Here is a 27812-nt window from a genome sequence, read left to right as displayed (position 1 = left end):
CAAAAAAGAGCCACCACATTTTATGAATATTTAATAAAAGGCCACCCCCACACCTACCACTCCAACGCCCTCCAGTGCCAGGAGGAAACGATAGAGAAGAGTCCAGCTGTATGACAAGACCATGGAAGTAATGCATCATGTTTAGGACCTCTGTTGAAGCTGCATCAACCAATCAACCAAATGTGTTTTTTAAAACCACAAAGTGCTTATACATATGCCCAGCCTAAATCCCGAAGGAGCAAGCAAGGCTGATGTACAGAGGCAAGGAAAAACCCAGCGGTTGGCAAAAACTCCCTGGAGTTGATGGAGCAGATGCTATCTTGCCTGTCATTCTGACCTGGCTTGGTGTGAGGTCACATCCAGAATTGGCCCAAGTCACCCAGACTGTAACACAAGACCATTGAGGCTGCATGTCCAGGACTTACCCAGGAACTAAACATTCCTACCAGGCATCAGAGTAGGTATACAGCACACCCTGAACCTACACCTCTCTTTAATCAACACCGCAATTGACCAGACCACTAATACCACCCACCCCCTAGACCAGACCACCAACACCACCCACATCCCTAGACCAGACCGCCAACACCACCCACATCCCTAGACCAGACCACCAACACCAGCCACATCCCTAGACCAGACCACTAAGCGCAATTTTCTTTGCAGCCATCTGCTTGGGCAGCAACATCAGAGTCAGTGACAGCAAGAGACTGAACATGCTAATAAAGAGGGCAGGCTCTGTGCTCTGGTCTGCTCTGGAGCCCCTGGAGTTGGTTGTGGAGAGAAGAATGTTACACAAACTGTTTAACATCGTGGACAATACTTCACATCCGCTGCACAACCTGCTGGTCGGGCAGCAGAGTGTATTCAGCTGGAGACTGTTACAGGAATTATTCCTACCCACTGCCATTACAATACACAACAACTCCCCTCTGGGCAGGGAGAGGAGAATGAATGACATGTGAATTACAAAGGGAATAACATTGCATAGTTCAACATCGTACTCAACACTCTCAAAACTAGCATTGGTAAAGGGATACCAATTTGTACATTCTGAATATGCGCACAGTTTCACATATCTTAGATTTGTAAATATATATTTTTAATATGTACATTTTGTACATTTTAATCAACCTCATGTTAGTTTGTGTATATATATGTCTAATCTGTGTGTTTTTGTAATTTTGCTGCTGCAACATTGCAATTTCAGGGATCAATAAAGATCAATCTATCTTTCCATCTATCTATCTATCTAATTTATCTATCTATCATCTATCTATCTATCTATCTATCTATCTATCTGTCTGTCTATCTAACAACACCTCAATGGATCAGACCACTAACACCACCCACCTCCCTAGACCAGACCAATAACACCACCCACCTCCCTAGACCAGACCAATAACACCACCCACCTCCCTAGACCAGACCAATAACACCACCCACCTCCCTAGACCAGACCGATAACACCACCCACCTCCCTAGACCAGACCGATAACACCACCCACCTCCCTAGACCAGACCAATAACACCACCCACCTCCCTAGACCAGACCGATAACACCACCCACCTCCCTAGACCAGACCGATAACACCACCCACCTCCCTAGACCAGACCGATAACACCACCCACCTCCCTAGACCAGACCAATAACACCACCCACCTCTCTAGACCAGACCAATAACACCACCCACCTCCCTAGACCTGACCAATAACACCACCCACCTCCCTAGACCAGACTAATAACACCACCCACCTCCCTAGACCAGACCAATAACACCACCCACCTCCCTAGACCAGACCAATAACACCACCCACTTCTCTAGACCAGACCAATAACACCACCCACCTCCCTAGACCAGACCAATAACACCACCCACCTCCCTGATGTGTTAAAACTCTACGATCTGACCCCTTATCTCATCCAAAGTGTCAGATCCACTGATGTGACTCTCTTTGAGACGACTAAGTGTCAGCAGGTGCCTGGACTAAATGTTTGAACGCAGTGCGGAGAGAGTTTGATCCTGACCTGCAGCTCTGGGGGGAGTTTGATACTGACCTGCAGCTCTGGGGGGAGTTTGTTCCTGACCTGCAGCTCTGGGGGGAGTTTGTTCCTGACCTGCAGCTCTGGGGGGAGTTTGTTCCTGACCTGCAGCTCTGGGGGGAGTTTGATACTGACCTGCAGCTCTGGGGGGAGTTTGATACTGACCTGCAGCTCTGGGGGGAGTTTGTTCCTGACCTGCAGCTCTGGGGGGAGTTTGTTCCTGACCTGCAGCTCTGGGGGGAGTTTGTTCCTGACCTGCAGCTCTGGGGGGAGTTTGTTCCTGACCTGCAGCTCTGGGGGGAGTTTGTTCCTGACCTGCAGCTCTGGGGGGAGTTTGTTGTGATATGGTGATGGGGGTGTCAGGGCCAAACTGTTGATCCAAGATGGGCATTTCCAGACCAAACTTTTGACCTTGGCAAGGCTTCTGTTGACTGATGACCTCAGATTGTGTGTCAACATAATTCACAGGGTCACACTCTCTGAGATCTAAGGACAGCTTGGATGTTCTTTGTTCGGAGTTTGATACAGTGTGACAATTTTTAACCCCTGTTGACACTTTTTAAAATCCTCTCAGGGACTCGGCAGCCTCTGTGTTTTTCACCTCAGGATGGTTCAGACTAGGCTGGTCCCATATAAAAAAATGTAGCACCAATGGTCGTTGTAAAAAAAAATAAAAAATAGTTTAGACCTTTGAAAAGGCTTCAAGAAGACAGGTCGCATACAGTTTGATAGAATTGTTAAGACAGTTTGACAATTTTACATCCTCCCATGCAGCCAGACAGCCATGAGAGGCTGTAAAACCAGTTGTTTCAATAGCGGGGGCTGACAATAAGGACGTGTGAACAGCAGAATCAACAACCTCTGCATAATCCAAACAGTTGATTTGTGAACCCGTGTTCCCTGTCATTATGGAACTGCTACAGCAGCCTGAAAACACCCATGGGCCTTGCTTGGCCCTGGAATAGCAGGTCCGATGATGTGGAGGTGGAAAAAAACTGGTCTAAGACAAATCCTCAATGAAAATGCTCAGTCAGCGAGAAGAGCCTTGGAGCCTGGGACTAATCCTGGTGGCTTGCCCTCTGGGTAGGGCAGAGGATCCAGGCGCCTGCTCACGATGTCAGAGATAGCTCTAGAACACAGGACCAGATCCTCAAACTAACAAACTGTTCCCCCAGAGAGGCACGCTGTCCACTCAAACAAAGCAGGAGACTGAGGAGATTAGTTGCTCTCGCCTTCCCCTTTCTCTGCCAACCCAGTGAGATGAGGGCTGTGTTGGGCAGATGTCAATGAGCACAACAGCAGAAGGTTGGGGGTAATTCCCCTGAAACAATAATATTTGATCAGCCAAAGGTCGCTGGGTCAAATACCTGAGTTGGAATGATACTGTTGTGCCCTTGAGCATGGCACTGAACCCCAGTTGCTCCTGTAAGTTGCTCTGGACAAGATTGGATGCTGGACGATTAAAATGTAATCAGTCAGTCTCATTCCAAGCTTTACAAAGCTTGTATGACTGTGAAAGCCATTGGTCATGAATGAATGAATGCCTGCCAGAGTTCTCCAGATCATTTCAATCAGTTGAAGTCAAAACAAATCATGTAGGGAAGGATTCAACGCTAAAACAGCCCAAAGTGGTTAGTATGTCCAGCCTAACAGCACCAAGTCCTATATATAATCTGTACTATTCGGACACAATTTAGGATGTTCAGTTTCATTTACACTTTCCAGTTTCCTTGCGGATGTCAGGTGGTATCTTTTCTTCCATGTGTAAACGGATGTGCAGTGTCCTGGGGGACGGCTATGGATTTGACCATAAACCATCCTATTTACATAGGTTACCTTCTAAAATAAATACTGCGTGCCCGTCGCAGAGCCACACCTGAATCAAGTGGCTACATAAATGTTTGTACATGGTTCAGAGCCAAAGACCCTGAGCCACTAACTGATCCAATCCTCGCTGCTGCCTCTTGGCCTGGACATGAAGTGTGTTGACTGGGGTGGCTGGCTGTCTGACTGTAGCATCATTCATCTATTACTTTCCAATGGGGTTGAATCAGGCAGTGGCACGGAGGAACAATTTCATGTCTGGATTAATTGAGGATTGTCTGGTCAGAATTCCCACTAATCTGTGTGAGGAAGTGGGAGAGATCGTTCATCCACCTGACTGTCTTTAACTTATCGATCTGGAGAAGAATTTTTGTTTCGTTTGTTACAACGCATTCTTTCGGGGTGACAGAGAGCATACTGTTAAGAGCATTTGACCTTTCATCACGGGATCAAAACCCTGAGGTGTCAAGGTGAAAAAAATCTGTTGTTGTGTCTCAGAGAAAGACAGTTAGCCCTTATTCCTCTCATGAGTCCCTGCTGTTATGTGTGTCTGCTAAATGACCAACATGCCAAAGTATAATCAACTCCGGAAAGTATATTTAAGTCACTTGTATTTGTTGCAAATGGTATTCTATTTCTTCTAAGCTGTGGTAAAAATGAGTGCACCAGTTTGCAACAGAATGACTTTACTTTAATTACGAGTCAGATTCATTGCCTTGAATACTACAGTCTCGTAGCAGTATGCAGACCATAGTCTAACCAAATATATCATCCTTACTTAAGGTCTCAGCCTGACTAAAGATAACAGGGTTGAAATTTTAGGGTTAAACTCGATAAACTGAGAGACATTATATTTCATAACAAGTTTTTATTTATGCTTCAGAGATGCAACTAGTATGATGACATTCTTGAACCTGCTCTGGCATCCAAACTATGTTTTTGGAACATGATGTGCCAAGGTAAGCCAGGTTGGGTCAGATTAATCTAGCCTAATATCCCTCATTCTGATGCCGTGGTGTGGGTGCTTTTGACACCATGGTGTGGTCATGTTTATTTATTATAAATTTTTTTTATTTATCTTTTATTGGAAAAGCATACTGAAATTTACAATTGTTTGACATCTTACATACATTATGTTGCTTTACCGTTTTAAACTTTTTAATACAAGAACAACAGAACTCAAGTAAGTGTGGCGGGGGAGCCAAATTACTTCCATATTATTTAAATTATTCCATTAAACTTGAAAATCTGTGCACAATTAGTAAGAGGCAGCAGTGCCTACCCAAAATCTGATCTAATCGGCTTAACATATTCCGTCCACATGGACCATATCCTATAGAAAGTGTCCCTCTGCAATTTGAGTGAAAACGACAGTTTTCCATTGTGTAGATCTCGTGCACAATGTTTATCCAGTCCCCAATTGTTGGTGGTTCTGGTTTGAGCCATCTCCTCGTTAGAGCCTTTTTACTTGCTGCCAGTAAGATGTAAAGAAGTTTCTTGTCCTTTGAGTCCAAATGATCCGTTGAAATGTTACTGAGATATAAGGTTTCAAAAGCAAATGGAAAAACAAACGCAAAAACATTCTGTATATGCTCATGAATTTTAGACCAATACTGAGAAATAACTCGACAGTCCCAAAAAATGTTAAAATGGTTAGCTCCACACCCTCCACATCTCCAGCAAGAATCTCCATTGCCCAGATACCTCTTCTGAGCCGGGGTGATGAAAAATCTCAATATACTCTAACCCATTGTATTCATGTGGTCATGTTTCTATTAGGGCAAAAGGTTATAGGAACATCACATCGATACGTTGGTGCAATCACACTGTACTCATGTTTAATTAGTGCTGTGGTTTGGGGTATAAATCACTGGTTGTTTGCTAGCTAGTTTTCAGGTGCCAACCAGGTGGATTGTCCAAACCTCTGGCATATGAGTAAGGGGGCCTTATTTTCCATCCAGATGTGTGATGTCAGTTTGCTGGACAGCTTTTATCTCTGTGTTGGAGGGCAAATAACACATAAACCACATCAGCTGCCTAAAAGTGACAGATTTCTCTCCAACACATGGCAGAGTCAATCTACAGACTTCTCTGTCTGCAGAGTCTACAGACTTCTCTGTCTACAGAGTCTACAGACTTCTCTGTCTACAGAGTCTACAGACTTCTCTGTCTACAGAGTCTACAGAATTCTCTGTCTACAGAGTCTACAGAATTCTCTGTAGACTTCTCTATAGACCTCTCTGTGGACTTCTCTGTAGACTTCTCAGCAGACTTCTCTGGAAACATCTCTGTAGTCTTCTTTGTAAACATCTTCATAGACTTCTCTGTTGACCTCTCTGCAGACTTCACCGTAAAATTCTCTGTAAAATTCTCTGTAGACTTCTGTGTAAATGTCTCTGTAGACTTCTCTGTAGACTTCTTTAAATACCTCTCTGTGGACTTCTCTGTAGATTTTTCTGTAGACTTCTCTGTAAACCTCTATATAGACTTCTCTTTAGACTTTTCTGTAGACAACTATGTAGTCTACTCTATAAATGTCTCTGTTGACTTCTCTGCAGACTTCTCTATAAACATCTCTGTAGTGTTCTCTGCAAACTTCTCTGTAGACTTCTCTGTAGACTTCTCTGCAGACTTCTCTGTAAACTTCTCTGCAAACTTCTCTGTAGACTTCTCTGTAGACTTCTTTGTAGACCTCCCTGCAGACTTCTCTGTAAACTTATCTGAAAACTTCTCTGTAGATTTCTCTGTAGACTTCTCTGTAGACTGCTTTATCTAAACTAAATCATCCTGCTGTTGCAGGAAATGTCAGGCTTGATTTGTGTGAACCCCTTTAAAATAATTATAATAATTAATATCCAGATATCAATTTACTATTTATGTTATAGAAGACATATCTGACGACTGCACAGACCTAGTATGGGCTGAGTTGTAAATATAGTAAAAAACACAGAATTATTTGTGGTAGTTTGAGAAGGTAATCGTTTGGGATTTGCCATTTGTCCTTTTCGTGCAAAGTTTAGTCCAGAAGAATTACAGGCAAGCCATTCTCCTCTGTGGTTGGAGTGAACACAAAACAGCCCCTGTGTTTCATAGCCCACTAAATCCAGCAACCTACTTTAGCTCAGAGTCAGGTATGAGGAAACAGAGTGTGTGTGTTTGTGTGTGTGTGTGTGTGTGCATGTGTGTGTTCTTAAAGTGATGCACATTTATAAAGAAACTGTCTTGTGGGACTAAGAGAAGAATTGATTTGTTTGTTTTCGACAGCTTCTGTGTTCCACACACAACAACAAAACACACACAAATGAACACACATGATAAAACACTTCCATAATAGTGTCTGTGTCAGGGACTTTCCATTTGGAGCATTTAACCCCCCCCCCCCCCCCCCGGTTTTGCTACTGCCTCTGAACTGTAATCATTATATCATAAGCAGTAATGATACAGTACCCCAACTGTAGAGAAGTCACACCAACTGCCAAAACCAACGGTAGCAAGTCAAGCTTAATCACCAGGACCACTTCCAGCCATCAATTCACACCTGAGGACTGTACAGTTTATATTATATTCAGGCCAGTATATTGACGCTTCATATACTGAACCTTAACACCTGAGGACTGTACAGTTTATATAATATTCAGGCCAGTATATTGACACTTCACATACTGAACCTTAACACCTGAGAGCTGTACAGTTAACATATTAATTCAGGCCAGTATATTGATGCTTCACATACTGAACCTTAACACCTGAGGGCTGTACGGTTTATATTATATTCAAGCCAGTACATTGACGCTTCATATACTGAAACTTAACACCTGAGGACTACTATTTATATTATATTCAAGCCAGTACATTAATGCTTCACATACTGAACCTTAACACCTGAGAACTGTACAGTTTATATTATATTCAGGCCAGTACATTAACACTTCACATACTGAATCTTAACACCTGACGACTGTATAATATACACTCACCTAAAGGATTATTAGAAACACCATACTAATACTGTGTTTGACCCCCTTTCGCCTTCAGAACTGCCTTAATTCTACGTGGCATTGATTCAACAAGGTGCTGAAAGCATTCTTTAGAAATGTTGGCCCATATTGATAGAATAGCATCTTGCAGTTGATGGAGATTTGTGGGATGCACATCCAGGGCACGAAGCTCCCATTCCACCACATCCCAAAGATGCTCTATTGGGTTGAGATCTGGTGACTGTGGGGGCCATTTCATTACAGTGAACTCATTGTCATGTTCAAGAAACCAATTTGAAATGATTCGAGCTTTGTGACATGGTGCATTATACTGCTGGAAGTAGCCATCAGAGGATGGATACATGGTGGTCATAAAGAGATGGAAATGGTCAGAAACAATGCTCAGGTAGGCCATGGCATTTAAACAATGCCCAATTGGCACTAAGGGGCCTAAAGTGTGGCAAGAAAACATCCCCCACACCATTACACCACCACCACCAGTCTGCACAGTGGTAACAAGGAATGATGGATCCATGTTCTCATTCTGTTTCACGCCAAAACCAAACCAAATTCAGCTTGAATCAGTCGGCCCATTCTCCTCTGACCTCTAGCATCAACAAGGCATTTTGGCCCACAGGACTGCCGCATACTGGATGTTTTTCCCTTTTCACACCATTCTTTGTAAACCCTAGAAATGGTTGTGCGTGAAAATCCCAGTAACTGAGCAGATTGTGAAATACTCAGACCGGCCCGCCTGGCACCAACAACCATGCCACGCTCAAAATTGCTTAAATCACCTTTCTTTCCCATTCTGACAATCAGTTTGGAGTTTGTCTTGACCAGGACCACACCCCTAAATGCATTGAAGCAACTGCCATGTGATTGTTTGATTAGATAATTGCATTCATGAGAAATTGAACAGGTGTTCCTAATAATCCTTTAGGTGAGTGTATTATCACCATGAACAGCTGAGGACTGTATAGTATATATTATCATCATGAACCTCTGAGGACTGTACAGTATATATTATGAACTGGACAGGATGTTTAAAACCACTGTGCCAATATTTCTTGGAGCTCACTAGTGTTGTAATTTTTGGCAATAAAAAACACAGACACAGCTGCTGTTTTGATTTTGGTGTTTACTAGGCCGGGTGTTTCTGTAAAAGCTCTTTGAGCTCTCTGTTGTTTTTCTTTACTGATTTGATTTGGTGCCACATAATGCAGACTGAGAAACTTCCCACTCTTTACATTTTGCTCTGGTATCTTTAGAAATAGCCTGACCTCTTAGGTATGATGCCAAAGTCTTAGGTTTAGGTAAGAAGTCTGGGGTTAGAGTTAATGTTAGGATTAAGCATTTAGTTGTAAATGTAATGAGGTTAGGGTTACGTTTAGGGTTAGGATGGGGTTCAAGGTTAGGGTTAGGGTTAACGTTAGGGGTTAGGTTTAATACAAGTAGGACTTTTAAGGGCAATCAAAAAGTGTGTGAAACAGAGAAAGTGTCTGACGTGGAGGCTGGAGTGGCCAGGGGAGAGAGAGACTTCCCTGCACATCCTGTCAACCAGGCCTGGGGAGCAAGTTGCTCACACACACACACACACACACACATTTGCACACACAGACACGCACGCTTACACACACCAGAGAGCTAAAGGGAAACAAGGTGAATACTGTGACACAGGGGTGGAGGTGGGCTCGGGTTACCCCAAGGGGTGTGTTACATCCCTTCACTGTGAAGGGAGGGAGGTGGGGAGGTAGATAGGGAGGGATGATGAGAGAGGGGGAGGGAGGCCACTTGAGGAGGGAGACATGGGATGGAGTGGGGGGATCAAAACAGGAATGCTTCAATCCAAACACCTGATGGTGAAATGCGGCTCCTTCAAATCCAGCTTTAATACATCACCTGCCTCGTGTTTCTATTCATCTATTAAACAAAACCATTAAAGCATACTGGGTATGGTGCCTGTTTGTACTTTCCTTCAGTAAACATGCTTTTTTTCTATTAAAAAGAGTATGTAGATTGAAGACCTTGCTTAATCATTTTTAAATGTATATAAAATATAAGAAGTACATCAAATGTGTGTGTGTATCAAAGCAACTCAACCCAGACATATTTTAAAGCTACAACATTGTTACTGGTTTAAACAGTGTGGGAGCAGTAACATTCTAAGCGATAATAAGTCAGACATTTGGCCAATAATCTTCTGTCTTGGTTCACTTGAGCCCAAATAACAATTCATATTTTACTGTTTTATTAATAAATGACTATATACTTTTTCTTGGTTACAGGTATTTGATTTTATAGAATGCTTTTCAAAAACAACGCCTTTCTTAGGCTTCCTCCTGTCAAACAAAGAATGGATTTCAACACGGCTTACTGTGCATGAATGATAATATCAAATAAAACATTCCTAATAGAAATGTGTGTAAATACTATACAGTTCTGCATCTGTCAAACAGAGCCTGCCAAGCTATTCATTCCCAAGGCTAATACAGTCCCTTAAAACACTGCACCAGACCACCCAACTGAAGCCAACACCACAGATTAATTATCAGTGTGTCTTTGCTCAGGACCAATGCCAACATGTTGCTGCGGTCCATATCTCAAAGTTTGAGTTCGGCCATCTTTTGAACATGTCAGATGAATAACCTACTGGTTTCAGAGTGGACGTAGACGTAATTATTCCAAACACAAACCAATAGCTTCCGCTTAGATTCCCCTCAGGCTACATTTTCCTTTATATTTCATAACTTTTAACAAAGGCCAGTAGTTAGTTAAGATCCATATTAAATCTGATTCATATTAAATAGAACCCATAGTGATTAGGGTCCATATTCATTTAGGGTCCATGGTTAACAGGTTCTTATTAAATAGGGCCCATAGTGATTAGGGTCCATATTCACTTAGGGTCCATTGTGAACAGGTTCAAATTAAATAGGGCCCATATTCAATAGGACCTATCGTGAATAAGGTCAACTGTAAATAAAGTCCATAGTAATTAGGGTATTTGAACAGGGTATTTAGTAAACATAGCCCATATTCAGTAGGACCCTTAGCGAATAGTATCCATAGTCCATAATGGTGAGGGTCCATTGTGAACATGGTCCATCGTGGTTAGGATCCATTGTGAATATGGTCCAGAGTGATTAGGGTCCATTGTGAATATGGTCCATAGTGATTAGTGTCCATTGTGAATATGGTCCATAGTGGTTAGGGTCCATTGTGAATATGGTCCAAAGTGGTTAGGGTCCATTGTGAATATGGTCCATAGTGGTTAGGGTCCATTGTGAATATGGTCCATAGTGTCCGTAGTGTAATAATAATAATTATTATAACAGCTTTTTTTAATGATTTGCAGTAAGTCCTTTTTAACCACTTGCATCCCAAATACCAAAGTAGTGTAATATTAATGGAATATGGGGTGTATTTGGGGTGCACACTATTCCCAAGTAGTGCACTATAAATGGATTTGGGTGTATTTGGGCTGCACACTATTCCAGAGTATTATGCTATAAATGGAATAGGGTGTATTTGGAGTACACACTATTCCAAAGCAGTGTATTAAAAATGGAGTAGGGTGTATTTGGGGTGCACAGTATTCCGAATATTTTATTCAGTTGAGTAATATTCTAACACATGATTTTTCTTTGGCTCTCTTAACTGCTGATAGTGACTTTAATCCCTTGATTCCTGAGGATCTGCCCTGTCTTGTCTGATGTTTTAAAACTGCTCAAGGCTTGATACATGAATGCTTGTGGCTTAAATATCTGATATTTACCATCCAAACTGATTCATACTGATTCATGGTTGACACACACACACACATGCATGCACTCCCAGACAAAGCACACACATGCACACACATACAGACATGTTGCACATACGAAACACATGTTCCTGTGTGCAATAGCATTGTACAACACAAACCAAGGGTTCAACCCTACAGACAGCAAAGGAAGACAGACAGCAAAGCCCGGATGGAAAGGCCAGACCCTGACAGAAGTGACTGAACTCTGTGTTAGACCAACACCCCGTACTGCAAATACCTGGAAGAACTCAATAACATTGTGAATAATATTGTCTAAAGAGAGCAAATCTATTGTGCATCTTCATGGACAGACACAAACCTAGGCTAACATAATTGGCTATGGAATTAGGCTATGGAATCTGGACATATTTGCATGATGAATTGTCATTATGGTGGTAATCTGTAGGCTACTTAAAGAAACAAGTTTAAGCTGAAATAAATTAAACCAATTACATCCCCCTCTAGTGAAGTGGCTTAATTTAGTTTTTCTCTTATTGGTCAGGATTCCACACCAAAATCTCCATCTGTTTTTGTCCTTAAGACAGAAATTGGATTACCAGTGCAGGCTAGGCCACTTGCTATCATTTGGCCTGCAATGAATTGTACTGTGGGCTAACTTTAGCGCATTGGTGTTTAGTTCTAAGCTGGCTTTACTAGGAAGCACAGGCAAGTTTCTCTTCAGTATCTTACTGAATGAAGACTTTAGAGAACGGGCAAGAAGCATCACAGAACATACAGGGATTCATGTCTTGGAATTTAGAACATTCAGAACATTTAGAACATTTTGAAGATGGAACAACTCGCACCCCTGAGACTTCCCATGAAGATAGCCAACATTCCGTGGAGGAATAACAATCTGAGCCAGATATATAAAGAGCCTCCCCTGTCGGAGAAGGGGGAGACTGTCATTGGTCTTTACCTGATATTGCTTGGTAGGTGGTGTTATACTGCAGGGTGGATGTAGCTGATATTGCTTGGTAGGTGGTGTTATACTGCAGGGTGGATGTAGCTGATATTGCTTGGTAGGTGGTGTTATACTGCAGGGTGGATGTAGCTAATATTTCTTGGTAGGTGGTGTTATACTGCAGGGTGGATGTAGCTGATATTGCTTGGTAGGTGGTGTTATACTGCAGGGTGGATGTAGATGATATTGCTTGGTAGGTGGTGTTATACTGCAGGGTGGATGTAGATGATATTGCTTGGTAGGTGGTGTTATACTGCAGGGTGGATGTAGATGATATTGCTTGGTAGGTGGTGTTATACTGCAGGGTGGATGTAGCTGATATTGCTTGGTAGGTGGTATTATACTGCAGGGTGGATGTAGATGATATTGCTTGGTAGGTGGTGTTATACTGCAGGGTGGATGTAGATGATATTGCTTGGTAGGTGGTGTTATACTGCAGGGTGGATGTAGCTGATATTGCTTGGTAGGTGGTGTTATACTGCAGGGTGGATGTAGCTGATATTGCTTGGTAGGTGGTGTTATACTGCAGGGTGGATGTAGCTGATATTGCTTGGTAGGTGGTATTATACTGCAGGGTGGATGTAGATGATATTGCTTGGTAGGTGGTGTTATACTGCAGGGTGGATGTAGATGATATTGCTTGGTAGGTGGTGTTATACTGCAGGGTGGATGTAGCTGATATTTCTTGGTAGGTGGGTGTTATACCAGATCAGTTTCAGTGTGGTCAGTCCAGTGGTCAGAACACCAGATCAGTTTCAGTGTGGTCAGTCCAGTGGTCAGAGCACCAGATCAGTTTCAGTGTGGTCAGTCCAGTGGTCAGAGCACCAGATCAGTTTCAGTGTGGTCAGTCCAGTGGTCAGAGCACCAGATCAGTTTCAGAGTGGTCAGTCCAGTGATCAGAGCACCAGATCAGTTTCAGAGTGGTCAGTCCAGTGGCCACTTTGTCAAGAAATAAGTTTCCGTTTTCAGTCTACTGGTCAATGTGACCAGTCTACTGGGTTTGTCTTCAGTCAACAGAGTCAAGAGGTATGTCTCTATATTAAGACAACTGGTCAAGGATCTCTGGAGCCATTTATGGGATGTTCAGCCCCCAGGGCTATGTGTCTTGTGAACGGAATGAGTGGAAAACGGTTGACCTTTGACTTTTGATCCTTTTATTGTGCTCCAGGTAGAGATTGATCTCCTGACCCAATAATCAGTTAAAGATAAAAGACTGTCAATCTTTCTGTCCATTAAATATAATTGGCTTTCTTAGTTTGAATTTAATGATATCGACCTGGTTCTCTAATTCCTTTCCTTTCCTCTCAGGCATACTGTCCTGGTTTGGGAACAGTATAGTGATATTGGTGCTATACAGACAGAGGGCTTCCTTCCTGCCTACAGACTTCCTTACTTTAAACCTAGCTATCTCAGATGCCAGCATATCTGTTTTTGGATACTCCCGAGGGATACTGGAGATTTTTAACCTCTTCAGAGATGACGGCTTCTGGATCAACTGGATCTGGACCTGCCAGGTGAGAATGATTGGTTGGTTGATTCATTGGTTGCTTGATTGTTGTGTATGTATGTATATATCAAATGTTTACTGTATGTATTGAATGATAAACAGCTTCTTCTGCATCTTTTGTGCACTTATTAAATCACATGCAATTTGGAAACCTCCAAGTACGTTTCATTGTTTGAAGGATTAATGATTGGGACAAGATGGGTCAAGAACGTCATAATTATCAGTGTTCTGAGCCTTGCTGACGGAGGTGGTTTGGATTCTAGAGTGTAATGTCAATACCTGTCATTAAACAAAAAATGCTGCCTGGGCCCTTCCTGTGCTGTTTTAGTCCTGGACGGATGTAGAAAAGCCCCAGTACAGAAGAGATGACATAGTGTCGGTCTTATGGACCACTGAACAGGTCCGATACCCGTTGATAGTGTGCATATGCATTTCCAAGACCATGTACCTTGTTGGTCTTCAAAACGCTCTTTCAATTTATCCCGATGACGAGGGTGTGTCTGGCTAGCTATGTCCCTCCTGTTACAGGCCAATCAAGAATGCTGTGAAGGAGTGGCCTGTGGAATGGGGAGGGAGGTGTGAAGGGGGATTAGGCTTGTCTAGGCTAGCTGCTGTCCATGCGGGTCAGAGATTTATCTGTAATCAGATTACGGTTGGATGTCGTGGCGCCAGGGCCTCCACCCCAGGCAAACCAACCCTATAGGCCACACAACATCTGTCAACTATCAAAGAGACACACAGACACACAGATATACAGACACATAGAGACACAGACACACAGATATACAGATATACAGATACACAGAAACACAAAGATACAGACACACTGGCACACAGACACACAGATATACAGACACACAGAGACACAGATACACAGAGATACAGATATACAGACACACAGATATACAGACACACAGAGATACAGACACACAGATATACAGACACACTGGCACACAGATATACAGAGATACAGATACACAGACACACAGATATACAGACACACAGAGACACAGAGATACAGATATACAGACACACAGATATACAGACACACAGATATACAGACAAACAGATACACAGAGATACAGACACACAGAGATACAGACACACAGGCACACAGATACACAGAGATACAGATATACAGACACACAGATATACAGACACACAGAGATACAGACACACAGATCTACAGACACACTGGCACACAGATATACAGAGATACAGACACACAGACACACAGATATACAGACACACAGAGATACAGACACACAGACACACAGATATACAGACACACAGACACACAGATATACAGACACACAGAGACACAGAGATACAGATATACAGACACACAGAGATACAGACACACAGAGATACAGACACACAGATACACAGACACACAGAGATACAGACATACAGATACACAGAGATACAGACACACAGACACACAGATATACAGACACACAGATACACAGAGATACAGATATACAGACACACAGATACACAGAGATACAGATATACAGACACACAGAGATACAGACACACTGGCATACAGACACACGGAGATACAGACACACAGACACACAGATATACAGATATACAGACACACAGATATACAGACACACAGATATACAGAGATACAGACACACAGACACACAGATATACAGATATACAGAGATACAGACACACAGATATACAGATATACAGATATACAGACACACAGATATACAGACACACAGATATACAGACACACAGATACACAGAGATACAGACACACAGACACACAGACATACAGATATACAGACACACAGATACACAGAGATACAGATATACAGACACACAGACAGAGTCTACTCATGGAACCTGGGAGTTCGACTCAATGAAACTTTGGAATTTGGAACCTGGGAGTATTGACTCAAACAACTAATGCAAAGCATACTACCATTTAACATTATAATACAATATTAACATTTTTGTCATTTATGATTATTACTGTGGTCACAGCCCCCTCTATAGAATATGTAGCTGTGGGAATCATTTGTATTACTTGTTGATTTTTGTCCTATTTTAGATTACGTTTGTTGATTAACTAACAAAAATCACTATACTCAAATAATGTTTGGGTGTTTGCCTCTGTTCCACCTTGGCTTTTATTACTGTAACTAGCCATACTTTAGCTAGGAATTTGGGAATGCTTATTTGTGTAAGAGAAGGCTAGCCCATGGTGGAAGCTCTGATATCCTGCTTTCTACTCTATCAGAGGGCTCTCTGTGGGAGCACCTAGAACAACATTGGTAGAACAATAACTGCCTCATTCACAGTCCCAGTCTGGGCTGAAATTTCAACCTACTGCCTATTTAAAGCACCTAGACCATAGGTCTCTGGTAAATGGCAGTTCAATTAATAGAGAATATAAAGTGTTATTTGGGCCACTGACTCCCTTTTAACCATTTGACTAGGAGGTATACGAAGCAGGCAGACAGTGGACTGTCCTCATTGGGTTTGGAGGTATACGAAGCAGGCAGACAGTGGACTGTCCTCATTGGGTTTGGAGGTATACGAAGCAGGCAGACAGTGGGCTGTCCTAATTGGGTTTGGAGGTATACGAAGCAGGCAGACAGTGGGCTGTCCTCATTGGGTTTGGAGGTATACGAAGCAGGCAGACAGTGGGCTGTCCTCATTGGGTTTGGAGGTATACGAAGCAGGCAGACAGTGGACTGTCCTCATTGGGTTTGGAGGTATACGAAGCAGGCAGACAGTGGACTGTCCTCATTGGGTTTGGAGGTATACGAAGCAGGCAGACAGTGGGCTGTCCTCATTGGGTTAGGAGGTATACGAAGCAGGCAGTGGGCTGTCCTCATTGGGTTTGGAGGTATACGAAGCAGGCAGACAGTGGGCTGTCCTCATTGGGTTTTGAGGTATACGAAGCAGGCAGACAGTGGCCTGTCCTCATTGGGTTTGGAGGTATACGAAGCAGGCAGACAGTGGGCTGTCCTCATTGGGTTTGGAGGTATACGAAGCAGGCAGACAGTGGGCTGTCCTCATTGGGTTTGGAGGTATACAAAGCAGGCAGACAGTGGGCTGTCCTCATTGGGTTTTGAGGTATACGAATCAGGGAGACAGTGGCCTGTCCTCATTGGGTTTGGAGGTATACGAAGCAGGCAGACAGTGGCCTGTTCTCATTGGGTTTGGAGGTATACGAAGCAGGGAGACAGTGGCCTGTTCTCATTGGGTTGGTCAGAAACTTAGACGTAGAGGGAGGCTTCCACACCTTTGTCCTGTCTGTTAAATGATCTCAACTCTCAACCATCCCTGCTATCTCCAGTTTTTGGGTGGAGGGAGAAATATTAGGATAGGTAAGTCTGTCCTTTTGGAATATTAGTTGGAAAATGCAATGTAGATACTAAAGGAGGGGACATGGATTGGGAGGAGGGATAGAGGGAGATAGGGAGAGAGGGAGACAGAAAAAGAAGAAAGGTGGAAGGATAAAAGGTGAAGAAAAAGGGAAGAGACTGAGACAGAGAAAGGGACTGTGTGAAGTGAATGAGAAATGGAGAAAGTGGGAGGGATAGAGATGAGTGAGAAAGACAGAGGGAGGGAAAGACAGGGAGAGAGATGACGGGAGAAAGACAGAAGGAGGGAAAGACAGGGAGAGGGATGAAGGGAGAGAAATATAAAGCGAAGGAGGAATGGAGCAAGCAGGCGTGACGGAGAGGGAACGAGACAGGCATGTGAGAAGTATTAGCAGATCAGGGAAACAGAGAGCGTGACAGGAACAGGTACACCCGGGACATGCCTCTCCTCACAAGACAGGACATGGAGGCATGGAATGGTTTTATCTCTTGGAGGGGGACATTTAATGTGTGGTAGTAATGCTGAAGACCTACACAGCTAGACAGATAGCCCAGTTTATAGTACAGAGGAAACAGACAAAGAAATAATAACACTTGCAAAATGTTTTCAAATGTATTTTTTTTAAATACATTTGCTGCTTACAAACAAAGGTGCAGGAACTCCTGGGATCAAGTTGAGGGTTACTAGGAGGCAGTCTGTGCTTGGGTAAAGGAGGGAGAAATACCTGTTGATTATCAGTAATTGGATTAAGTAACCTCCTAGAGCAGATCAGGAGTAATTAGTGACAGTACACTGCATGGAGGGCCCTGTCACTTCACTGCTGTTGTTCACAATGTCTGAATCATAGAGTCACAGCTGGCTGAACCGTAGAGTCACAGTTGGCTGAACCGTAGAGTCTCAGCTGGCTGAATCATAGAGTCACAGCTGGCTGAACCGTGGAGTCTCAGCTGGCTGAATCATAGAGTCACAGCTGGCTGAACCGTAGAGTCACAGCAGGCTGAATCATAGAGTCACAGTTGGCTGAACCGTAGAGTCACAGCTGGCTGAACCGTAGAGTCACAGTTGGCTGAACCGTAGAGTCTCAGCTGGCTAAATCATAGAGTAACAGCTTGTTGAATCATAGAGTCACAGCTGGCTGAACCATAGTGTCACGGTTGGCTGAACCGTAGTCTCAGCAGGCTGAATCATAGAGTCACAGCTGGCTGAACCATAGAGTCACAGTTGGGTGAAGTATAGAGTGACAGTTGGGTGAAGTATAGAGTCACAGTTGGGTGAAGTATAGAGTCACAGTTGGGTGAAGTATAGAGTGACAGTGGGCTGAAGTATAGAGTCACAGTTGGGTGAAGTATAGAGTGACAGTTGGGTGAAGTATAGAGTGACAGTTGGGTGAAGTATAGAGTCACAGTTGGGTGAAGTATAGAGTGACAGTTGGGTGAAGTATAGAGTGACAGTTGGGTGAAGTATAGAGTCACAGTTGGGTGAAGTATAGAGTGACAGTTGGGTGAAGTATAGAGTGACAGTTGGGTGAAGCATAGAGTCACAGTTGGGTGAAGTGTAGAGTGACAGTTGGGTGAAGTATAGAGTCACAGTTGGGTGAAGTATAGAGTGACAGTTGGGTGAAGTATAGAGTGACAGTTGGGTGAAGTATAGAGTGACAGTTGGGTGAAGTATAGAGTGACAGTTGGGTGAAGTATAGAGTCACAGTTGGGTGAAGTATAGAGTGACAGTTGGGTGAAGTATAGAGTCACAGTTGGGTGAAGTATAGAGTCACAGTTGGGTGAAGTATAGAGTGACAGTTGGGTGAAGTATACGAATCAGGGAGACGAATCAGAGTCACAGCTGGATAATAGTCACAGTTGGGTGAAGTATAGAGTGACAGTTGGGTGAAGTATAGAGTCACAGTTGGGTGAAGTATAGAGTGACAGTTGGGTGAAGTATAGAGTCACAGTTGGGTGAAGTATAGAGTCACAGTTGGGTGAAGTATAGAGTCACAGTTGGGTGAAGTATAGAGTGCCCGGTGGTGAGCTGCAAAGTTCCCTTCATTTTCTCTGCATTGAATGAGCCTGGCTAAACAACAGACACATGAGCACCTCCCGCCACGCCAGGACAGGATTCCATCTCATCCCAGTGTTTCCTTTAATAGTTAATGGCACACCTTTAACTATTAGTTAATTTGCAAACACCTTTCGTGTGTACTCAATAGTAAATCATTGAAGGCATCTTTAATAAAATGAGAAAGAAGGAAGTCCATAACAACCAGACCGAAGGATATCAAGACCTGGAAAGATTCTGGTTTGGAGGAATGGACCGAGATCCCAAACTAATGGGAGAACGCCTTCCAATCTGGGTCTTTATCAATCTTATTTCCACAATTTCTCTGTCAGGGACATTTACTAGATATCACATTAGTTGAGTTATCAGCTCCCACCTGATTGGCTGTTGTGGATTGAATGAAAGTCCAAAGGCAGTAGGTATCTGACGGACAGGTTCTAGATCTGCTCTGTGTAGTGATGGCCATTTGAGGCTTCATTACCATTCTTCTAGCAGCAGGATATTATTCCAGCAGCTCTAACTCTGATGTTCAAAATAATAGCCATCACTGAAATATATTAGGCAATATAGTTAACAATCTAGTCTGTACATTTTATGTTTAATGTCTGTTCCAATGTTATTCTTGTCTGTTCTTTTTCACAGTCTAGATTGTTAACAATATTGCCTTATACATTTCAATGATGGCTTTTATTGTGATAAAGAAAATCTGAGTGCTGCCAGCATAATATCCCGCTGCTAAAATAACGCTAATGAAGCTTCAAATGGCCATCACTAACATCAGACTTACCAGGTAGTCAGGGGGTTCTGTGCCAGAGGCAAGGTCCTTGGTCGCTAAGTGACAGGCAGAGACAACCAGTTGTTACAAAACATGAGCCAATGGCATGATGACCCTCTCCCTGTCTCCTCTCCTATAGGTTGACGGGTTCTTCACCTTACTGTTCGGCCTGGCCAGTGTCAACACCTTAACTGTCTACAGTGTCACCAGATACATCAAAGGCTGCCATCCTAACAAAGGTCCGTCGACCACTTACCTTTAACCTTTACTTAAAACTTACGTTCCTGTGGCTTTCATCTTATCAGAGAGGAAAGAAAACGTTGTTGTGTGTTAATGAGCACTGATTACGTGCATGCGTCATGAGAGTACAATTACTGTTTAATGCCCACTATTTCCCAAACATTTCATTATCTACTCCAGACTCGACAATTTAGCTAATTTGAGGTGAAGTTGAGCTACTATTTTAGACTGGTGTAATTAGTGTTGAAAGGAATGTCCTAACTGCCATGTAATTGGGCAGAATAACTGCCTGAAAACTGCATAAGCATTTGGTTGCTTTGGAGGGGAGCAAATGTTTTAAATCCACTAGTTATTTCAATTTAATTTTATAGCAACTATGTGTAAACTAGAGGTATAGTCTAGATGTTCTGCTATGACACACTGACACCATGAATTAGTAGATTTATTGTTATGTACATTTCACTGATTCAGTTGAGAAAGAATCAAACAGCAGGTCCTTCTGAGTCCATTTATGAACAAGGTGTAGGTGCGACCACAAGCAGTCAACAATCTAGTTCTGAAAAGATGTCATCAGAAGTCTTTTCGAATTGATTGATGTATTTGCCACGGTTTGATAACAGCAATATGCTTACTGAGTGCTGGCCAGTCAGACATGCGTAACTGGTCAATCAGACTACAGTCCTTGCAATTAATCAATACCAATTGATTTCTTATCCAGACTGAGTAAAACCTACATGTACATTGTAAACAGAGGTTCTTTTCAGTGGTAGTGATTTACCAGCTAGGTGGCTGCTGAAAAAAGACTCATTGTTCATAAAATGTCACAGTCTGACATTCATAACTAGGGTGGGAAGAATGTTGGGACTTAAGTGCCTCCTCCAAGTTTTCCTGTTGTCATCTAGTGTTTGAGGAGGATTAGCATTTGGAAAGCCAAGCAGAGAAAGATTCAAAAGGACCTAAGATTAGAGACGAAGGTCATTATATGACCTTTGGGGTGGTAGGGTAGCCTAGTAGTCAAGAGCTTGGGACCAGTAAACAACAGATTACTGGTTCCTTTCCCAGATCCAGCCAATTGAAAGAATGCAGTCCTTGAGCAAGGCTGTTAGCCCAATAATAACTCCCAGGTTGTTGATTAAAATAGGAATGTGCTGTTATTTTACCTGGTGAAATAATGGAAAAAGAAACTCTGTACTTTTACATGTTTTTAGCAAGTCTTGAGAATGTTTTTTAGAATCTTTAGAAAATGTTTCCGCCCTTACAATGTTTCCAGGCAGTCTTTAGAATGTTCTTCAAAAACGTATTCAGTGTATCTTTAGAATGTTCTTCAAAAACGTATTCAGTGTATCTTTAGAATGTTCTTCAAAAACGTATTCAGTGTATCTTTAGAATGTTCTTCAAAAACGTATTCAGTGTATCTTTTGAATGTTCTTTAAAAAAAATATGTTTTGCTTTTATCTACCAAACAGTCTTAATGCCATCTGTCAAGCCATAACTTAACTACTTTACTAAAAAGATATTGAAATCAAAACATTTCCTTCATAAGGTGTATGTACGCTAGCAGCGACTGGGAGGAAATTCTAGGGAAACGCTGACTATCATCTTTTACACACTGCGCCTCAAACCATGTTATTTCAGGGGAGAGGTTTGTATGTTGCACATTCATTGCTTCTACAGTTGTGTGCCCCACCCTGTCCAATATGTGTGTTCTTCCCCTCCTGTTTACAGCCTACTGTGTCAGTACGAGCACTGTCCTCACCTCCCTGCTGTTCATCTGGGCCGGAGCCTTCTTCTGGTCTGTCACCCCCCTGTTGGGTTGGGGCAGCTACAGAGGTTAGTGTCTATCTACATCCATCTCTACCTGTCTATAATTACATGTTTATCATCTATGTAATTATCTATCTATGTCAAATTATTAATCTATTAATAATCTATCTATAGTATCCACCTATTATCTATGTATAATCTCTATCTATCTAATAATCTATCTTTAGTATCCACCTATTATCTATGTATAATCTCTATCTATCTAATAATCTATCTTTAGTATCCACCTATTATCTATGTATAATCTCTATCTATCTAATAATATATCTATAGTATCCACCTATTATCTATGTATAATCTCTATCTATCTAATAATCTATCATTAGTATCCACCTATTATCTATGTATAATCTCTATCTATCTAATAATCTATCTTTAGTATCCACCTATTATCTATGTATAATCTCTATCTATCTAATAATCTATCTTTAGTATCCACCTATTATCTATGTATAATCTCTATCTATCTAATAATCTATCTATAGTATCCACCTAGTATCTATGTATAATCTCTATCTAATAATCTATCTATAGTATCCACCTATTATCTATGTATAATCTCTATCTAATAATCTATCTATAGTATCCACCTATTATCTATGTATAATCTCTATCTAATAATCTATCTATAGTATCCACCTATTATCTATGTATAATCTCTATCTATCTAATAATCTATCTATAGTATCCACCTAGTATCTATGTATAATCTCTATCTAATAATCTATCTATAGTATCCACCTATTATCTATGTATAATCTCTATCTAATAATCTATCTTTAGTATCCACCTATTATCTATGTATAATCTCTATTTATCTAATAATCTATCTTTAGTATCCACCTATTATCTATGTATAATCTCTATCTATCTAATAATCTATCTTTAGTATCCACCTATTATCTATGTATAATCTCTATCTATCTAATAATCTATCTTTAGTATCCACCTATTATCTATGTATAATCTCTATCTATCTAATAATCTATCTTTAGTATCCACCTATTATCTATGTATAATCTCTATCTAATAATCTATCTATAGTATCCATCTATTATCTATGTATAATCTCTATCTATCTAATAATCTCTCTCTGGAGTATCTATCATCTTTCTACCTATATCTATCCATCCATCTAACGCTGATGAAGAAGGCCCCCCCTTGCTGCGTCAGCGTTGTGCCAACGCCCCCCGTGTGGGGGCTGCCCTTGCTGGCTGCCCCAGGGAGGTTACGGAACCTGACAGCTTTCACCTATGGGGGCGTTGGTGCAACACTTATGCAGTAGATGTGCGGGTTTGTGCCTATCATCAATCTTCCATCCATATGTCCATCAAACCACCTCTCAAAGCACTCGTCCAACCCGACCATTCCTTTCCAGACCAGGGGTATGGGTCCTGTGAGGTGGACTGGGCCAAGGCGAACTATTCTACCATTTACAAGTCCTATATCATCTCCATCCTTATCTCCTGCTTCTTCGTCCCAGTGATGGTCATGGTCTTCTCCTATGTCTCCATCATAAAGTCAGTAAGGTGCAACAATGTCATGTCACCTGACATGTACCTGTCCTCCCGGCAGAGGAAAGTGGAGAGAGACATCACACGGGTGAGCCAATCACTGTTCTGTCAGCCACACAACTGGCAGTCAGAAGTACATTGTTAGTCATTATCATGTCCTTTACTATAACGTTGCTTAGTCTCCAATGGCCAACATCTCCTCTGTCCTCATTCAGTCCAAACATCTCCTCTGTCCTCATTCAGTCAAAACATCTCCTCTGTCCTCATACAGTCACAACATCTCCTCTGACCTTCTGCAGTCACAACATCTCCTATGATCTCATACAGTCCCAACATCTCTTCTGACCTTCTGTAGTCCTAACATCTCCTCTGACCTCATACAGTTCCAACATCTCCTCTGACCTTCTGCAGTCACAATATCTCCTCTGAACTCATACAGTCACAACATCTCCTCTGACCTTCTGCAGTCCCAACATCTCCTCTGACCTCATACAGTCCCAACATCTCCTCATACCTTCTGCAGTCACAACATCTCCTCTGACCTTCTGCAGTCACAACATCTCCTCTGACCTTCTGCAGTCACAACATCTCCTCTGACCTCATACAGTCCCAACATCTCCTCTGACCTCATACAGTTCCAACATTGTCTCTGACCTTCTGTAGTCCTAACATCTCCTCTGATCTCATACAGTCCCAAAATCTCCTCTGACCTTCTGTAGTCCCAACATCTCCTCTGACCTCATACAGTCCCAACATCTCCTCTGACCTCATACAGTCACAACCTCTCCTCTGTCCTAATACAGTCCCAACATCTCCTCTGACCTCATACAGTCCCAACATCTCCTCTGACCTCATACAGTCACAACATCTCCTCTGACCTTCTGCAGTCACAACATCTCCTCTGACCTTCTGCAGTCACAACATCTCCTCTGACCTCATACAGTCACAACATCTCCTCTGACCTCATACAGTTCCAACATCGTCTCTGACCTTCTGTAGTCCCAACATCTCCTCTGACCTTCTGTATTCCCAACATCTCCTCTGTCCTCATACAGTCCCAACATCTCCTCTGACCTTCTGTAGTCCCAACATTTCTTCTGACCTCATACAGTCCCAACATCTCCTCTGGCCTCGTACAGTCTCAACATCTCTTCTGACCTGCTCCAGTCCCTAACCCCTCTTTTTCCTGTCTTCTCTTCTCCAGGTTTCCATAGTGATCTGCACAGCCTTCATCATGGCCTGGTCTCCCTATGCAGTCGTCTCCATGTGGTTGGCCTGTGGTAACCATGTTCCCAGAATGACATCCATCTTCACCCGTCTCTTTGCCAAGTCTGCCTCCTTTTACAACCCCTTGATCTACTTTGGAATGAGCTCCAAGTTTCGCAAGGACGTTGCAGCACTGTTTCCATGTTCTGCTGAAGAATCCATCCAGAAAGAAGTGGTCCGCCTCAAGAACTTTCAGGAGCTCAACGAACTGAAGCCGGAAGATCCAGAGGCCACAGTCCTTCCAGCGCTACCAGTGACTGTGGTTCCTTTAGGGAAGTATACTAACAGGGATGTGTTGGAGCCTGATGGCGTAGGGGCTCAGGGTTCAGACTCAGAGATGAATGGATCCCTACATTCCCTGGTTTGTGTCACTCAAGACTCCCTGTACTACATTCCCAATGTGCCCCTCACCCCTCTACCCAGCATGCAATCTGAGACACAAATGTACGTGACCGACAATCTTTAAAATGTCATTGTCTGTCCAAAATGCCAGAATGTTCTCTACATAGAAGACTTATTTTGACCCTTAGGGGATGAATGGGGAATTATATAGGGAACAGGGTGCTAATATATAGGGAATAGGGTGTCATTATATAGGGTGGAGGGTTGAATTATGTAGGCAATAGGGTGTCATTAAATAGACAATAGGGTGTCATTAAATAGGCAATAGGGTGTCATTAAATAGACAATAGGGTGCCATTGAGTAGACAATAGGGTGCCATTGAATAGGCAATAGGGTGCCATTGAAAAGGCAATAGGGTGCCATTAAATAGGCAATAGGGTGTCATTTCAGACAAAACATTTCTGTCTCATCTTCTTTGCTTCTGATTTTACTTGAATCATACCAATTACTTGAATTATTATAGGATTGTTGTAAAAAAAGAAAAAAAATCCTCAGCTTGTGGGTATTTATTTATCTTGGTGCGAATTCATTAAATGTTTGCGTCAAAATGTCAAAATGTGCTTGGTTTTGTCATTAAACCATTTTACACTACTTAGAATAAGTCAACTGTTATATTGTGTCTGTATTGGCAGTGTCACTGTGTATGAACCGTGTCACCACAGCAGTATTTATGTGCAGCGACGCTTGTGGGCAAGGTGAGTGGTGTTGTTCAAGTGGTCCTTTCGGTAACTGCCAGGGAATGTGGGTAATTCAGGAAATATGAACAAAACGATCAGGCCGAGGAAGAAACACACACAGAGCCACACATACAGAGTCACACACACCCACAAAGCCACACACACCACACACACACACACAGACGCACACACACACCCACAAAGCCACACACACCACACACCACACACACACACACACACACACACACCACACACACACACACACACAAAGCCACACATACAAACACACACACACACCACACACACATACAAAGCCACACACACACACACCATGCACACACACAAAGCCACACACACACACACACACCATGCACACACACAAAGCCACACACACACACACACCATGCACACACACAAAGCCACACACACACACACACACCATGCACACACACAAAGCCACACACACACACACACACACACCATGCACACACACAAAGCCACACACACACACCATACACACCATGCACACACACAAAGCCACACACACAAATACAGACACACAAACAAATCCACACACATAAATACAGACACACAAACAAATCCACACACACACACACGTACCCTGAGTGTGATCACCACGTTACCAGAACCTTAGGATAAGGTTCCTACTGTCCTGTGGACTTTCTTGAACCAGAGGACAATCCGTTAAGACCAACTGGTTTATATCTAGAACCAGATGATGGTCCATGCTGACATGTGTCTCTAGCTTTCACTCATAAAGGTGATGTCAATTAGAAGAGTCAATTTAAGAAGATACATTAATTTAAAACATTCTTTTTTTATTTATTATTTTATTAGCTGCTACTTTTAATTTATTCAAGTCAGTAAGAAAAAGGACTCAATTGTATGCACTCACTACTGTATGCCGAAAACTGCAAAATTAAAAGATTTCTGTTGGAATTGCATTTTTTTTTCCTGGATGATTGAACCCAGTAAGCATCACATCACCTCCCAGAAGCCTCATGGAGACCAATCTAGACAGTCCCAAACAGCTTCAGGGAGACCAATCTAGCTAGTCCCAGACAGCTTCAGGGAGACCAATCTAGCCAGTCCCAAACAGCTTCAGGGAGACCAATCTAGCTAGTCCCAGACAGCTTCAGGGAGACCAATCTAGCCAGTCCCAAACAGCTTCAGGGAGACCAATCTAGACAGTCCCAAACAGCTTCAGGGAGACCAATCTAGACAGTCCCAAACAGCTTCGGGGAGACCAATCTAGCCAGTCCCAAACAGCTTCAGGGAGACCAATCTAGACAGTCCCAAACAGCTTCAGGGAGACCAATCTAGTCAGTCCCAGACAGCCTCAGGTTAACACACAATCACTGTCACACACACGCACACACACACAGGCTAACCCACACAGGCACCACAAGAGAAAGCCAGATTCCTACATAGTGTTGTGTGTGTGTGTGTGTGTATGTGTGTGTGTATGTGTGTATGTGTGTGTGTATGTGTGTGTGTGTGTGTGTGTGGAGGGGGGCGGAAGGGCGGGAGGGGGTCTAATCACAACACAAAGCTTTCTTACCAAAGCT

The 27812-nt window shown here is 42.6% G+C and overlaps 1 protein-coding gene across 1 annotated transcript; it reads left to right on the top strand.

The window, feature by feature from the left end:
* The first annotated feature begins 12307 nt into the window (after positions 1 to 12307).
* On the top strand, positions 12308 to 26409 carry LOC105009629 (visual pigment-like receptor peropsin). The gene is made up of 6 exons (XM_029119771.2): positions 12308 to 12585; positions 13926 to 14131; positions 20439 to 20538; positions 22265 to 22369; positions 23742 to 23965; positions 25082 to 26409. Exons 1-6 carry the CDS (start codon positions 12444 to 12446, stop codon positions 25607 to 25609), a joined length of 1305 nt encoding a protein of 434 aa, XP_028975604.2. The 5' UTR covers positions 12308 to 12443; the 3' UTR covers positions 25610 to 26409.
* Positions 26410 to 27812: the final 1403 nt, after the last annotated feature.

This window comes from Esox lucius, chromosome 5, assembly GCF_011004845.1.
Source record: "Esox lucius isolate fEsoLuc1 chromosome 5, fEsoLuc1.pri, whole genome shotgun sequence".
NCBI classification, from domain to species: Eukaryota; Metazoa; Chordata; class Actinopteri; order Esociformes; family Esocidae; genus Esox; species Esox lucius.
This window is presented reverse-complemented; position numbering and strand designations above follow the sequence as displayed.

Excerpts from the sequence above, each read along its gene's own strand:
- LOC105009629 (XM_029119771.2), top strand. The coding sequence starts at position 12,444 with ATGGAACAACTCGCACCCCTGAGACTTCCCATGAAGATAGCCAACATT. Across the intron at positions 22,370-23,741 it reads GGGTTGGGGCAGCTACAGAG|ACCAGGGGTATGGGTCCTGT; the intron begins GTTAGTGTCTAT and ends ATTCCTTTCCAG. Across the intron at positions 23,966-25,081 it reads TGGAGAGAGACATCACACGG|GTTTCCATAGTGATCTGCAC; the intron begins GTGAGCCAATCA and ends TCTCTTCTCCAG.